This window comes from Phoxinus phoxinus (genome assembly GCF_949152265.1).
Source record: "Phoxinus phoxinus genome assembly, chromosome: 8".
In the NCBI taxonomy this organism is placed as follows: Eukaryota; Metazoa; Chordata; class Actinopteri; order Cypriniformes; family Leuciscidae; genus Phoxinus; species Phoxinus phoxinus.
The window spans coordinates 20,018,120-20,033,108 of NC_136883.1; the positions used below are offsets into that span (position 1 = coordinate 20,018,120).

At 37.6% G+C, this 14,989-nt stretch overlaps 1 protein-coding gene across 2 annotated transcripts in view; it reads right to left on the reverse strand.

Moving 5' to 3' along the window:
- unc13c (unc-13 homolog C (C. elegans)) overlaps window positions 1-14,989 on the reverse strand; it is a 196,376-nt gene that overhangs the window by 122,804 nt on the left and 58,583 nt on the right. For both annotated transcript variants that reach the window (XM_079620744.1, XM_079620743.1), the window contains exons 11-15: window positions 14,770-14,885; window positions 13,754-13,917; window positions 5,912-6,065; window positions 5,145-5,213; window positions 1,014-1,103 (exon numbers count right to left, since the gene is read on the reverse strand). In XM_079620744.1, coding sequence (XP_079476870.1) covers window positions 1,014-1,103; window positions 5,145-5,213; window positions 5,912-6,065; window positions 13,754-13,917; window positions 14,770-14,885 — 593 coding nt within the window. The remainder of the gene's footprint in view (window positions 1-1,013; window positions 1,104-5,144; window positions 5,214-5,911; window positions 6,066-13,753; window positions 13,918-14,769; window positions 14,886-14,989) is intronic.

Sequence of the window (14,989 nt, forward strand, 5' to 3'; positions counted from 1 at the left end):
AATAATTCAAAAGTCTTCTTTGTTTCATTATGGGAAGAGCTGGACTCATGTTAACTTGTGCCTCAAGCTGATATATAGTCACATTACATTGTATGACACTTGAATGACATTTTCTCATCAAAATGCATGCTGCTCCCCCAAATATTACATGACATAATAGCCTACTTAATAAATCACCCAGTCTTTCGATAAAGACGTTTATCCAGTGTTCGGGAGTTTAATGGATTTAGAGATGTATTACATACATTTACAGTTTTTTCCAATTGCTAACACACTAAAATGGCATGCACAGAACAATTATTTAAACAGACACACAGAGAGCAAAACCTCCTCTCAAGTCTCCAAGTCACATTTTCTGCTTTACACACATTTTGCAATTCAAAATAGCACTTTTTAAATGCACTGAACACGGTTCTCTGCATAAGACACAACAATCTGACATAGTCACATGTTTGCCATTTCAAAACACTGCCATTTAAAATGACACTACATGAGCTAATTGGCCAATACATGTGCCACCTGGCCAAACACCTCGATGGGTAACGGTTAACACTTCAATCAGGATGCAAGCACTATGAAAATGTATTTATTTTTTTCATTTAATATATTTGACTACTTAATGCAGGAAATTATTAGCAAGTCCTTCACACTGAATAACAACTGCAATAATGTTTTGACTGCCCATGAAAGTCACAAAACCCCCTGATAGTTTCATTCATATTTTTATTTGAAAGAATTCGCTTTCATGAAATGTATGAGGGTTTTTTTATTGTGTGTTTGAGTCATAGTGTGGAGTCACACTGCTTTAATTCCAGTTAAATAGCCCACATACTTCTCTCTGTGTGTGTGTGTGTGTGTGTGTGTGTGTGTCTCTCTCTGTGTGTGTGTGTGTGTGTGTGTGTGTGTGTGTGTGTGTGTGTGTGTGTGTGTGTGTGTGTGTGTGTGTGTGTGTGTGTGTGTGTGTGTGTGTGTGTGTGTGTGTGTGTGTGTGTGTGTGTGTGTGTGTGTCGTACCTTCATCCTGAAAAAGGTGATGCTCGTCAGCAGGTCGACGGTTGATTTTAAATCCTGGAGTCTCTCTGGATTTCCAGCAGGGAAGTTATCCTGCAAACACAGAATAAATACTCAGATTATATTTGAAGGTGAAGATAAATATATTAAGATTATAGTTGTAGCTATATATTTGAAGAAAAGAGGCAAGCGAAAAGACAGCATAGCTCAGAAAGATGGACTATATAGGTCTATATTTCGGCATAACAGAAAAATAAGTTGGAACAACCTGCAAAACATATAGTTTGTATTTACACAAAGATCCCAAATAAATACAGATTATCAAAATTTAGATGATAGATGTGGCTATAGACTGATTTCAGTTTATCGCATTAGAGTGTGATGTTACCAGTTGCTAAATTAACAACAATTAAAAATCCCCAGAATAGGTAGGTTTAGGATTAGGTGTGGGGTGGGGTTAGGATTAGGGGGTGGGGTTATGATTAGGGGGCGTGGTTAGGATTAGGGGGTGGGGTTAGGATTAGGGGGTGGGGTTATGATTAGGGGGCGGGGTTAGGATTAGGGGGTGGGGTTATGATTACGGGGCGGGTTTAGGATTAGGGGCGGGGTTAGGATTAGGGGGTGGGGTTAGGATTAGGGGGTGGGGTTATGATTAGGGGGGGGGGGGTAGGATTAGGGGGTGGGGTTAGGATTAGGGGGTGGGGTTAGGATTAGGGGGCGGGGTTAGGATTAGGGGGTGGGGTTATGATTACGGGGCGGGTTTAGGATTAGGGGCGGGGTTAGGATTAGGGGGCGGGGTTAGGATTAGGGTGTGGGGTTAGGATTAAGCAATCAGTTAGCAGCTTCAACAGGGGAAATAATTTGCCAAGGAGTAAAGATTCGGCAAAACACTGCTTCCAAATGTCCAAGAACCCTGGATTCGATAAGACGTGCATTTCAATTCTGCTTATTGATTCCTGTGTGAGCATTTTAATGTGATTTTAAATTCATTCAAGGGCAAGAAGACGTGAAAGAGAACACAATTTGGTACTCTCACACTGTTTTCTGTGCTCCAAAACACATCTGAAGTGCACGCACAAAAATCCACCTCTCAGATAGTGTGCGAATACTGAATTGAGTTATCTTTCGCGTCTTGTTACGCTTGAACGAGAAGAAAAAAAAATACAAACAAAATTATGTCAAAGGGCCTATTTACACCAGGTCACCTGGTCAGCAGCTTGCTGAAGAGATACTGAAGTGACCAGGTGTAAACAGACCCAAAATGTCATCGTAAACAGTCAGTTTTATCTCAAGTCTTTTATCTCAAGTCTTTTATCTCACAAAAGATGTATTTATGCTATTGCTAATACATTTATTTTGTTCTTATTGTATTACTGTATTTGAAATGTATATCAGTTAGGCTAGCTGTTTTTGCTCTGGTTCCTGTGTACGTGTTCTTTAGGCTACTGGTTTTTATTCATAGTATTCAGCTGCAAAATAATGTTTTGCAAAAAGACAGAATAAACGTGTTTGACTTAATTTTTTTTACCTTATTGGAATCAAAGCTGGACTAAAAAGAATCATAATCGGACTAGATACAATTCAAAGTTAAACAATACCCAACCTCAAACACAATCCTCTAAAGAGCATAAAAATTGCATATAGCAAACATAAATATTAGTTAAAACACAAGATCAGTTTGTATGCGAGTAAGATCTGACTGAATAGCTGTTTCTGCTGAAACATTATGATAAACATCTCTAGATGGTGGATGTTTTTCACCTGTTAATATTTCAAATGGCCTTTTACTCTAGATGAGGAGCTTTGGCAGAGATGGATGGTTAAAAACATGTCAACGTGAGTCATCTTCATTAACCCAGCAGCATTATCCAAAACGTGTGCCATCGTCATGAGCGCCAATGACAAAATATGTCATAATTTAGCAGCATGAGCAAAATCCGCAACAGGCAGAGAAAATGTGTTCTTGGGCTGTAAAGCTATCAGCCTGCCTGCTCTAGCATGAAGGAACACAGTATATTTACACTGTGAGAGGAAGAGGCCATGCATGTGCGGACGGTCACGAACACAAAACGAGCTTGGAGAAAACGAATGCCGGGGGAACCTCTGCATCTTTACATTGTGTTCTGTCGGATTGCGCTGATGGCAGTTAAAACTAGTTATAAAATGTCACTGAGTTTAGTGACGGCGTGGTTATGCAATAGTTCCGACTTGGTTTTGTAAGAATGAGAAGAGACCCCCGTGGTCTGAGGTGCGCTTTTCGGCACTTTCATCAATGCCGGAGCGTCAGACGTTTCTGCACTTCTTGGCTGGTGTTTCACCGCAGCTTTCTAATTATTCAGAGCGAGCAATGGAGTGCTGGAGCTGTTTGTCAACAACCACCACCCAAAAAAACCCAAAGACAAATCAATTCAGGCTGTTTTCACACTTGCTTTGATTCCACATCCCTCCTTCTGCTGCCGCAGGTCTTTCCTCACAGTATTTTTGGGTTTGAATTGCGGTAGTCCTAGCAGCAGCTGTTCATCAATGCAGCTAGTAGCAAAAAATAGTTTTTGTGAATTTTTGTGAACAGCGAATATAGACATTAACCTTAACTAAGATTAATGAGATTAATTGATTGAATACAAATTCTATGACATCAATATTTCTTTACAACTGCAAATAAAAACAGATTATTTTCATACCAACTGCAGTTACACTTGAGTTCACATGAACTGCCCACCATACAAACTGAAACTTCAAAATCTCAAATGTGTGAAAAATTGCCATGATGTGTCTGAAATCAGTGTCAGGAAAAATCCATCACGGTTTCCACAAAAACATGGAGAGCCACAGTTTTCAACATTGATAATAATAATAAATGTTTCTTGAGCATCAAATCCATTTCTGAAGGATCATGTGACACTGAAGACTGAAGAAATGATGCTGAAAACTCAGCTGTGCATCACTGGAATGTATTACATTCAGATCAAATAATTGCAGCATACGAGACATCTTTCAAAAAACATTAAAAAAATTGTACCGACCCCGACATTTTGAAGGCTAGTGTATGATATTTGTGAACAAACTAATTTGATTTCAGACAGATGGCGAAAATAAACTGTTGCAACACATTGGGCACATGGAGAATTGTGCGATCAATCTTTTCCATGATAAAGTTATTGTTTTGAAAGCACGTGGAAGGGTGCCAGATTGAGCAGAAAGCGTCTAGTGTTTTCTGGAGTTCAGTGTGATTTCAAGGCGTTTGGAGAAACGTATAATCCTGTGCACGTGTAGAGGAGATAAGTCTGCCTGAGGTTTGCTGAACACAACTATAATGTAGACAAAACAGACGCAAATGGTTAAAATTCATCTAATAAAGCAGAGGCGTTAAAGCACTCTGGAGGAACAAAACCTGCATCGGCCAAATCCACACGAGCAACCGAAAAACCAAACTCACTTTTTCTCAGAATTTCATTACAGTCAAATCCACAGAGCGCTGCAGATCTGGAGTGTATTACTGTCAGGACATGTTGCCTGGAAGCTGACGGCCGGATAGCAGCAGGTAACGGGCACTGAATTCCCTGGATGCCTGCCAGTGGAGTGTGTGTGTGTGTGTGTGTGTGTGTGTGTGTGTGTGTGTGTGTGTGTGTGTGTGTGTGTGTGTGTGTGTGTGTGTGTGTGTGTGTGTGTTCTAGCTCACACACAGATATAGACGGACTACACATCTACGAGAAAGCCACAGACTTAAATGTGTGATCTGACTGCGAAAGCGTCCTTTCACAAACTGTCGGACTGAGAGACATTTTCCCTCGTGACATATTTAGAGACACAATTAGTATAAAAGCAAGAAGGTCAGCTCGAGTCAAGAACAATCTTTGATTTTCTGAGACACTTTCTCAAATCGTTGCTTTGTTGTGTGTATAAATGGACCTTCTGTTCTGTGAAGAGCTCATATAGGCGTTTGAATGTCTTTGTAAATTAAGGTAGGTGATCACTAAAAGTGATGGAGGGGTCAAATTATCTCCATGGCGATGAATAATAGATGAGTGTTTTTCTTTCTGATGTCTCTGAAATAGAAAATCCATCTGGAGCAGTGTAGCGTGAGAGATGTATGTGTGCTAAGATCTTGGGTTTGACGGTTGTGCTTTAGCTCACCCGATACTTGGAGAGGTCGATCCTCAGAGAGTTGTGAAGCTGATCCAAGAGTTTGACGAACTTTTCTCTCTGCAGAAAACCAAAGATCACAGAAAGCAGATCAGTAATGCATCCTGTCATCCATCTATTCTGTTGTTTGTGCATTCATTCATCAATTCAATCATCAACATATCCATTTATTCAATCATTTATCTATCTATCTATCCATCCATCCATCCATCCAACAATCTATTGTCTGTCCTTCCTTCCTTCCAACCATCCATCCATCCATCTATCCATTAATTCATACATACATCTATCTGTTCGTATATTCATCAATCCAACCTTCCATATATTGATTTGTCAATCTGTCTATCCATCCGTACATCCATCCATCCATCAATCCATCCATCCATCCATCCATCCATCCATCCATCCATCCATCCACCCATCCATCCATCCATCCATTCATTCATTCATTCATCTGTCTGTATATTTATTCATCCATCCAAACATCCATCTATCTATCTGTCAGTCTGTCTATCTATCCATCCATCCAAACATCCATTCGTACATCCATCAATACATCCATTCATCCATTTATTCATTCATTCACCCATCTATCTATCCTTTAGTCTGTCTGTCTGTCTGTCTGTCTATCTATCCATCCATCCATCCATCCATTTATCTGTCTGTCTGTCCGTCCGTCCATCCATCTGGTTGTCTGTCTGTCTATTTATCTATCCCATGTATCATTCACCCTTCCAAAGGCAGTGAGACTGACAAACCCCAAAGTTGGATGCTGCGAATCGGTCGGAGGCCGAGATGTTAGTGGTTGCTGTTGTTGTGTGAGCGAAGTAGGCATTGATGTTGGCAAGCAGGTTACTCATCACCGCGGGAACACCGGGACACATGTACTTGGATGAGAGACAAGAGAAATGACTGAAAGAGAGAGAGAGAGAAACAGATGTTAGATCATAAACACACTCATGAGGGGTGTACAATCCAAAATAATGTATATTTCATATCAGATTCCTGTTAATTTACTTCCCTTGAGCATTGAAACATTGAAAGAACAAAAAGTTACTTCTGAATACAGACTGTTTCCTAAAAGCCCCATAGATAATATTACTAAAATACTGATTAAGAACATGATTTTTTTGCAAAGTACTTTTTCAGTAAAATGTTTAGTAAATTTTACTAAGTAGTAGTAGTAAACATGACACACATGTAAATGATTATTTGAGGTATGCAAGTATGAAATGAACTGCATGATCCATCTTATCGTGTCAGAATTAACAGACAGCACAACACAGATCTGCTCATGTGTCGAGCTGCAGGGCAGTGCAGGAAATTGCTCAGCAATGTCAGCCACTGTTAGAGGAGATTCATTAAAGAAAGATATAAGAGCGAAAACGAGATACTGTAGGAGAAGAAAGAAGAGAGACATCGACTAAAAATAGCAGCAGGCCTGCAGGGCTTATACACACACGCGCGCACACACACACACACACAGTGCAATACAGCATCTCACATGTGCACTGCTCTTACACACTCACTCACATAATACAGTACTACGTTTTGTTGAACATTTCACATAAACAAACGGTCCAAAAAACACATTTTTCTCTTTCTCCTTTTGGTATATAATAATGTATGAATGTAAATAATTTATGTAGGCTTAATAAAGCACACATGTATAATAAATAAATAAATTTGATAAAGCAGCAAACTAAAAATATTCTGGATTAATTTACTGTCAAACGGCTCTAAACAAATGATTCAACTGGATCTTAAGCACCAAACAGACCACAAGCCAGCCATGTGTTCAAGGTATACACTAAATGAAAAATAATATATGTCCATGTAAAAGTTCATATACACACTTGCATAAACAAATGTTGAACATACCCCGGTATTAAAAATTGTGTGGTAAAAAATAACTTATTAAAAAGTTGAAGAACTAAACTTATTAAAACTAAAACCTAAATGAAAATGTATGTAAAGCTACGTCACATTACAGTGTCATTATATCTTAAGTACTGAGTAATATTAATTAACAACATGTATTACAACAGGGTTAGGATTAGGGTTTGGTTTAGGGTTAGTTACATGTAATTATGCACGATTTATGACATGTGTACCAAGGACATTGTAAAATAAATTGTTACCGAAAAATTACTAAAACTGAAAATAAAATGACACCTGAACATATAAAAAGCTAATTCAAAATATTAATAAAAACTACAATAGTATATAGGCCTATAAATAAAATTAAAATTAAATGCTTACTGTGAATAGACCAGTATAATTCCACTCCCTGAAGCCACACCCATTTAAAACAACCCACATATTAAAGCCACGCACACTTAAACCAACCCACAGACTGAAACTGTAAAATGAATGCTCTGTTTTTGTGTTTTTGGTCCTGTCCTGTTTTACCCGTGTGCCCTGTCAGCTGACCTATTTTTCCTAGTCTGTGTCTGTTTGATTCATTACACCTGTCATCCAATTAATTAGCTTATTAGTTCCCTCATTTGTTCTAGTATTCATACTCCGTGTTCTTGCAGTCCATGTCCTGTATTCTGGAATTAAAGACTGTTTCTTGGATTATTCCTGCGCTTTGTTCAGAACAACTACCCGTGTCAGAAACCACACTCACTGAATTTTTTATTTCTTAAGTTTGACAGCCTCCGCATTCGCTTTTCTTGAATAATGATTTGACCAAACTCCTAGAATTGTGATGTTTGCTTTAGTAAACACCCCTGATAATATTACATCTCTGTTCTTTACAGTAAGTCTGCAAGAAGAAGCCGTAGGCCGTAAAGATGTGACACCGTACATTAGTGCCTGCAGACATTGATTTGGACCTCATTAGTTCTGATAGCGTGACCTCTGAGCCCGAACGGCCCATCATGACACGCACGGGAATGAAGAATTATTGTGCCTCCAAGAAAAAGGTGAAGAGTTATCCCTTCCTCCATCCATATTCCCTCCTCCCTATTTCAGACGTGATTGAAAGATGCTCACGGCTAAATCATAATAAATTATATTTGATGGAGAGTGTTGACTTCCTGTTGCCTGGTAACCGATTGCTTTCCTTTCAGCCTATGACCATTTGCTCTTTCCTCATTTCTAAAATCCTTGTCTTGCTGCTCCAGTGGTCCGCAGAGCTTCGCTGTAAATCAGAGAAATAAAACTTGCCAGCAAGTATTGACTCGTCTTCTCTCTCTCTCTCTATCTGCTGTCCTCTTTAACCTCTGCGCACCTCCCTCCAATACAGGTCTTAAATTCCCACGCGACGTCAATATCTGGGATATAATCTGGTAATGAGTTACTCCTGTGATCTGTGTTTTCATTATGGTTGAGAATCTTAGATTGTTCTTATTAAAGTTAATTTAACCCTTAAATGCATAAGTGTTTTACCAATCACTATTATGCTGCGTTCACACCAAACGCAAATTGAGTGTCAAATTCGCGTCTATCACGTCTAGTTTGACGCTTGAACATTTTAAATGCATTCGCGAAATGGACGCGCGTAAAAAGCAAGCGTTTGAAGCGAAATGGATGCACGTCCGAGGCTAAATCCGCTTCTTGTGGGAGGGGCAAGTGCTAGGCGATGGTCTGTTTGCAAAAAAGGCTGCAAAATTTTTAAATACTACTGTTATTGTGTCACGAAATGTAGTTTTAAGAGTTGTTCAGTCGAGAATGTAGTTGTTTAAAGCTCAAATCTGTGGTTTATTTATACAGATACCACCCATTTAAAAAATTGTATCTGATGTTTCGGAGTTGTGAGATCCAGGCGATCACCGGGCGCTCAGCGCTCATGTAACCCGCCTGGAACAGCCTTACCTCGGCTAGTCCTGACGTTTGCCGCTGGTAAACGAGAAATGTTTAAATTCACAATCTATAGCTTCGGTTCTATTATATGAAACATATAAGTTAAAATACATTAATGACTCATTATAACGTAGGTCAAACGACTTCTTTTTCTTCCTCTCATTCAGAAATGTATGACTGCAAGTGTTCAGTGTCACATTCATAGTTAACATATAGCTGAACAATGTCATTCCTTCTTTCACGCAGGCATTTAGTCATATTACAAAATAATTGATTGAGGCCAAACATATAAAATAAGTTATTGAGGGCAAACATTTAAAATGACTTTATAATCACCACGTGACAGCAGCAAGCAGGCTCCTGGTTGGTTAACGCGGCGCGAATTGACGCCAAAGTTAAACATTTTCAACTCGGGCGTCAGGCGCGAATTCGCGTCAAACGTGTGAATGCACAAAGCACCACTTGTGCGTATCGCGCAAGACACTCAATTCGCGTCTCCGGCGCTAAACGCCTCATTCGCGCCGCAGGACCTCACGTGTAAACGCGTCTTTACATTGACTTAACATTGAAATCACTCGTGCCAGACGCTCTATTCGCGTTTGGTGTGAACGCAGCATTACACATTCGGGTCTTTAGCGACCCGGACCTATATCTAACACGGATGGATCCCTACCTGACGCGAAAATATAAAACTCTCCTGATATTAGAGTAACAATTACAGAAGAATAAAATAAAGCATATTTTGTTATCTTTTGGAGCTTGGAAGGGTTCAGTTTGAGCAGATGTGTTATACCATCATCACTGTCCTCGTCAGAGCTCATTTCCCAGAACAATTAGCATCTGGCTCATATCTCAAACATAATCTCAAAACTATAATTTTCAACATCTTCAAAATCAGTATTTTGATCGCTGACAGCTTCTTCACCAGTTCTTCAAAGTCTGGGAAGCTACTAAATCCATAGCACCACAGCAAAATAAATTAGCTGGTTTTACAGTCTGAATAAAATGCAATAAAAGAGAAAGTGTGCCAGAAAATAATGCAAAAACACAATGATCTTCTCTGGTTGCATGCAACACCAACAACAATGTCCGAGTTGGAGAAAAATGACTGATGTGTTATTAGTTTGAATCATTCTAACGACTCACTGAATTAATTAACTTAAGTCATTATTTTTGACAAATTATTTTTCTTAAAAGTAATAAAAGACCATAATTGTTGAGGCACTGGAATTGTTAAGGGTAAATCAGACTTGTTTTACCAGAATTGTTCAGTTCCTTAATAACAACTTGCAGTTCAAGGTACAACATGTATAGTTTTGTAGTAAAAACAAAATATGCTTATATAATAAACATAACACATACTTATTTTGATTTAAAAATAAATAGTTTTTCAATGTTTGTGGCCTTTTTGGAGATTTCTAAAAACTCATCCCTAATCTTCACCTCCTTCCAGAAAGCTCTCAACAGGCTCATTTGTGATGCACATCTGTAAACCTATGGACCAACATGCTGCTGATGGCAGAGGATTTCAACCTGAAACCATTATCCCCCCTTCAGCAAATAAAAAGTGCTGAATGGTAAAAAAAATTCGGGCTGCATCTCTAATAACATCAGGAACATGTCACATGACTTTGTTAATGATTACAGGGCTGAGGAAAGGTCATCAGGGCAAACATAAGCATCCCTGGAAACTGTGTGAGTAGCTTCTGGAAAAGACCTTGTGCCATTCTGGGCAGGATAATCTCCACACATCGTCCATCAGATTTAAAGTTTAACCTGAAGAAGTGACCTCACTCATTTGCAGCAGATATACGTGCAAAAAAAAAAAAAAATCACATAAATCCAAAGTTTGCATTTAACTTTTAGTAGGTTAATTAAAACACACAATTGCTCATACATAAGCAAACTAGAACACTATCTACAAGGTGGTGCTGAATGATTTCCTGAGGTGTATAAATAATTCTACATCTAATCATTTAGGCCAGTTCCCCTGATTCAGTACCGAACACTCATTGCTGGAAGACTATCATTTATTGAATTAATCAATATCCATTATCCTAAAACAGAAGCACAAATCAGCAGATGCTTTAAAAGTCAGAAATCGACCAAACAGCAGAACCTGGCGTTTCTCTGGATCAACAAGAAATACTCTAGACGTAGGATCCAAAATGTACACTCAGCAAGTGCCAAAATGTATTTGGAGTCATTTGCCAGTTAGCCAGTAACTTTATTTATGTATCTAATTAATTATTGCCTGCAGAAAGGCTGTCTTCGTGGCACGAACAAAGTGAATAACAAGTCATACAATTAACAAAAATATATACAGAGCATTTCAGATTCAGATTCATGACTAAATTAAAACAAAGGTGATACTTTTTTTCAAATACACCAGTTAAACATATCTTTGAGTAAAAACATCTGTTTACCTTAAAAAGAGGTTTAATAAAATGTTTAACAGTCATATGAGTTTGAAAAGAAAGGCATGATGGGATAAATCAATTACCATTTGTAAATCTTGAATGATCTAATGTAATAACTTTATTAAAAACTGCAATATTACACTGAACTGTTAAAAAGCTAATCTGACTCTTGCTGATATATGAGATGTGCACAATTAATGATATTAACAATAAATTAACAATAAAAAGTGCTACTTAATCAATTCTGTTGAAATTAAATGATTTGCAGTGGAGATTTTGTGCTATTATAATTATTTAACAATTATTTCCCCCTTAGAAATCCATGAAACCATAAGTATATGTGCAATATTCCTCACATTAAGCCACCAAAACAACAACATGAGGAACAGAATCACAGTGAGTTCTCACATGTCAGGTGCATTTTCACAACAACAGCAAATTAATACCATCTGAATGACCCCATAAAAAAATGATAGGCATATATATATACTGTACTTCAGATGGTGTATATATATATATATATATATATATATATATATATATATATATATATATATATATATATATATATATATATACAGCAAATATATTTTTCAATAAAATAATGCAAAAATAATACATTTTTATGGCCAGTATTTGTATCTTAAATCACCCACCGTTGGCAGGTGCGGCGAAAAAAATAAATGCTGGTCCCTGCTTTAAAGTCTGTTTAAAATGTGCAAAGCAGGGTAACGATATATTGTGTGTATGCAAAATAAAAGTACATTGTGAAGTTAGAGCTTCTTTATGCATTACAATCATCTAAACTGGAGCTGTCAGCACTTAGAGGCTTCGCTAAAACATGAAGAGAACAACTGCAATTGCCAAGTCAAACACGACACACTTTAAGGCTACTTACAATCCAGAGAGACCATTTGTTATTTATTTTCAAATCTGACCTTTTTGTGAGGTTGTCACATGACCTGTTAAACGGGGCCGAGGTCTGAACATGTGAAGCTCCTGAATGAGTAAAACACCCTGACATGTTCATTAGCAGTAAACTACAGTAATGATAATCAATACTAGAAAAACTGCAATGAGTCTAACATCTAACTTCATGTCATTTATATACGGCTTAAACCTCCCTGCACTCTCAAACTTATATATTTGGACTGTAAATAGACAACCGTTCAAAAGTTTGTGGTCTGTAATTAAAAAAAAAAAAATATGAAAGAATGTTCAGAAGAAATGTTCAGAAAGGATGCATTAAATTGAACAAAAGTGACAAAAGTAAAGACATTTGTAATGTTGCACAGGATTTCTATTTCAAATAATTGCTGTTCTTTTAAACTTTCTATTCATCAATGAATCTTGAAGAAATGTATCAATGTTTTTACAAAAATATGAAGCAGCAGATTTGTTTTCAACATTGATGATAATAAAACATGAAAACAATTATGATGAAGGCAGCAGGGATGTCTCTTATACAGCAATGCTATAGTGCATCAAATCCAGATTTTAAAAAAATGAGAGTGTGAGACAGAGAGATAGGGGACATAAACTCCAGATGCAATTACGAGAGTAAGGGCCCTCAGAGAAGAGTGGATACACATCGGGGGCCCACACATTAATTACAGCGTTCCAAACGGCCAAAAGAGAGAGAAAGACAAAGTGTGTGTTGAGGGTGAGAGGTTTTCACTGGGAGCCTGAGCAATTCTAGTAAACAGTGTGATTTATAAAGCTATCGTGTGCACCATAAGTCATCGAAAGACTCAGAGTGATCCAACACGAAACAAGCCTTTCATAAATTCCTGTTCAAGCACAATCAGCACCAGTCATGAAAAATGCCAAGCGTCATCTTTCAAAAGCACTAAAGATGGACAAAATAAATACAGCAAATACAGCGAGCTATTGGCTGCTTTCTGTTAAATACTATCCAGTGCATCACATGTCAGACTTATTATTCAGTAAAACACACTTAATATCCGATAATAATATTGATTTGACAGCACAGACACTATTGGATGAGAACAAAACTTAAATAATATAATATAATATAGAACAAAACTGAACTGAATACATACACTATTTTCTTCTATTGAGCTGCTTTATAGCTGGATACAACTTTCATAACTGTTCCATAATTGATTTACTTTTCAGTTATTGAATTGAACCAACACTAAACTGACTATCTATTGTCTTTTAGAGCTGCAGAATTTGAATTTATCGCATATTTGATGAAGTTCGCATCACTGATTCTGATTTCTATTCATGTCTGTGAAGCTGCTTTGAAACATCATATAGTGCTATATAAATAAAGGTGACTTGACTGACTCGCAATCTCCCAAAAACAAAATGAAGCATCAGAAACTGAAAGGGTTCTTCACTCACGTCATAGCCTGGTAGATGGACTCCACACCAAAACGCATGGCAAACTCATCCACGATCTCCTGCGACACGTCGTCAAAATAAACCTTCCAGGCATCGTCGCCTTTGACTTCTGGGATCTTCACGACTCCACTGTTCTTCACCTCCGTCAGGTAGTGGAAGAGATTCTGCACAGGAACATAAGCATCACGAAGAGCCATGTTATTTCAAGAGATAAACAGAAACGGGAAACCCGTTTAGGGGCCAGGCACTGTGCATGAACTGCAACAGCATTGATATGGAATAGATGTCGAGAAATATCAACAGCACAGCCAACTTGGAAAGGTTAACATTTCAGGGTGCCAACCTACTGTCATCACACCGACAAAAATGCCACAACACCGTACAGCCAATGGTGGTTTAAAACCAGCGAGACCAGCGAGCCAGATTCTACACAAACATGTGCAGCTGAAAGGGTTTGCATTCATAAGATCATTGGATTCTGAAAAGCAATTCATAATGCAAGACAAATATGTGTTTTGGCGGATCTTTAACTTTCCAATATGGTGAGTATACCATCAAGGTCCATATTTACGTTGTAAAAGTTATAATATAATATAATATAATATGGGAACACATACAAATGAATGAAATAAGGTATACAAATATGAATCTAAATATCACATTTATCACATGTGTGAATTGAACATATTTTAATTATAAAATCAAATAAAAATCAAAGTGTCAACAAAAAAAACATTTATATATATATATATTTTAAATGAATTATATTAAATTGTATCATGTTTTACAGTAAAAAATATAATTCTAAATCTAAACAATCTAAAGCTAAATTTAATTTAATTTGCACATTTTTAAAATTTGTCATAGAAAAGTATTGAGAAAAGTTATTTATCCCATTGGTTTTTGCTATTGTAAGAACAAATTTACCTATATTTTATGAGTATTAAAAATGTATTTTTACTGGAAAACAAGGCAAAATCTTGAACAGTGTTTTGTAAAATGCAGTTTACACATACCTCGTGTAAACATGTGTACTGCCCATGAGGCGGAGCCACCTTCTCTTCTCCTTTCATCTCAACGCTGATCTTCAGCCGGATGGCCCCCGACACCATCGACTTATCCGTGCGCTTCTCTGCAGGGAGAGACCACAACAAGAGCAAGAAAGGTGAATTGAGCATGTGAACAGAAGATAGATAAGACAAGTGAAATATTGAAGAGTGCTGGAGCTGCAGAATT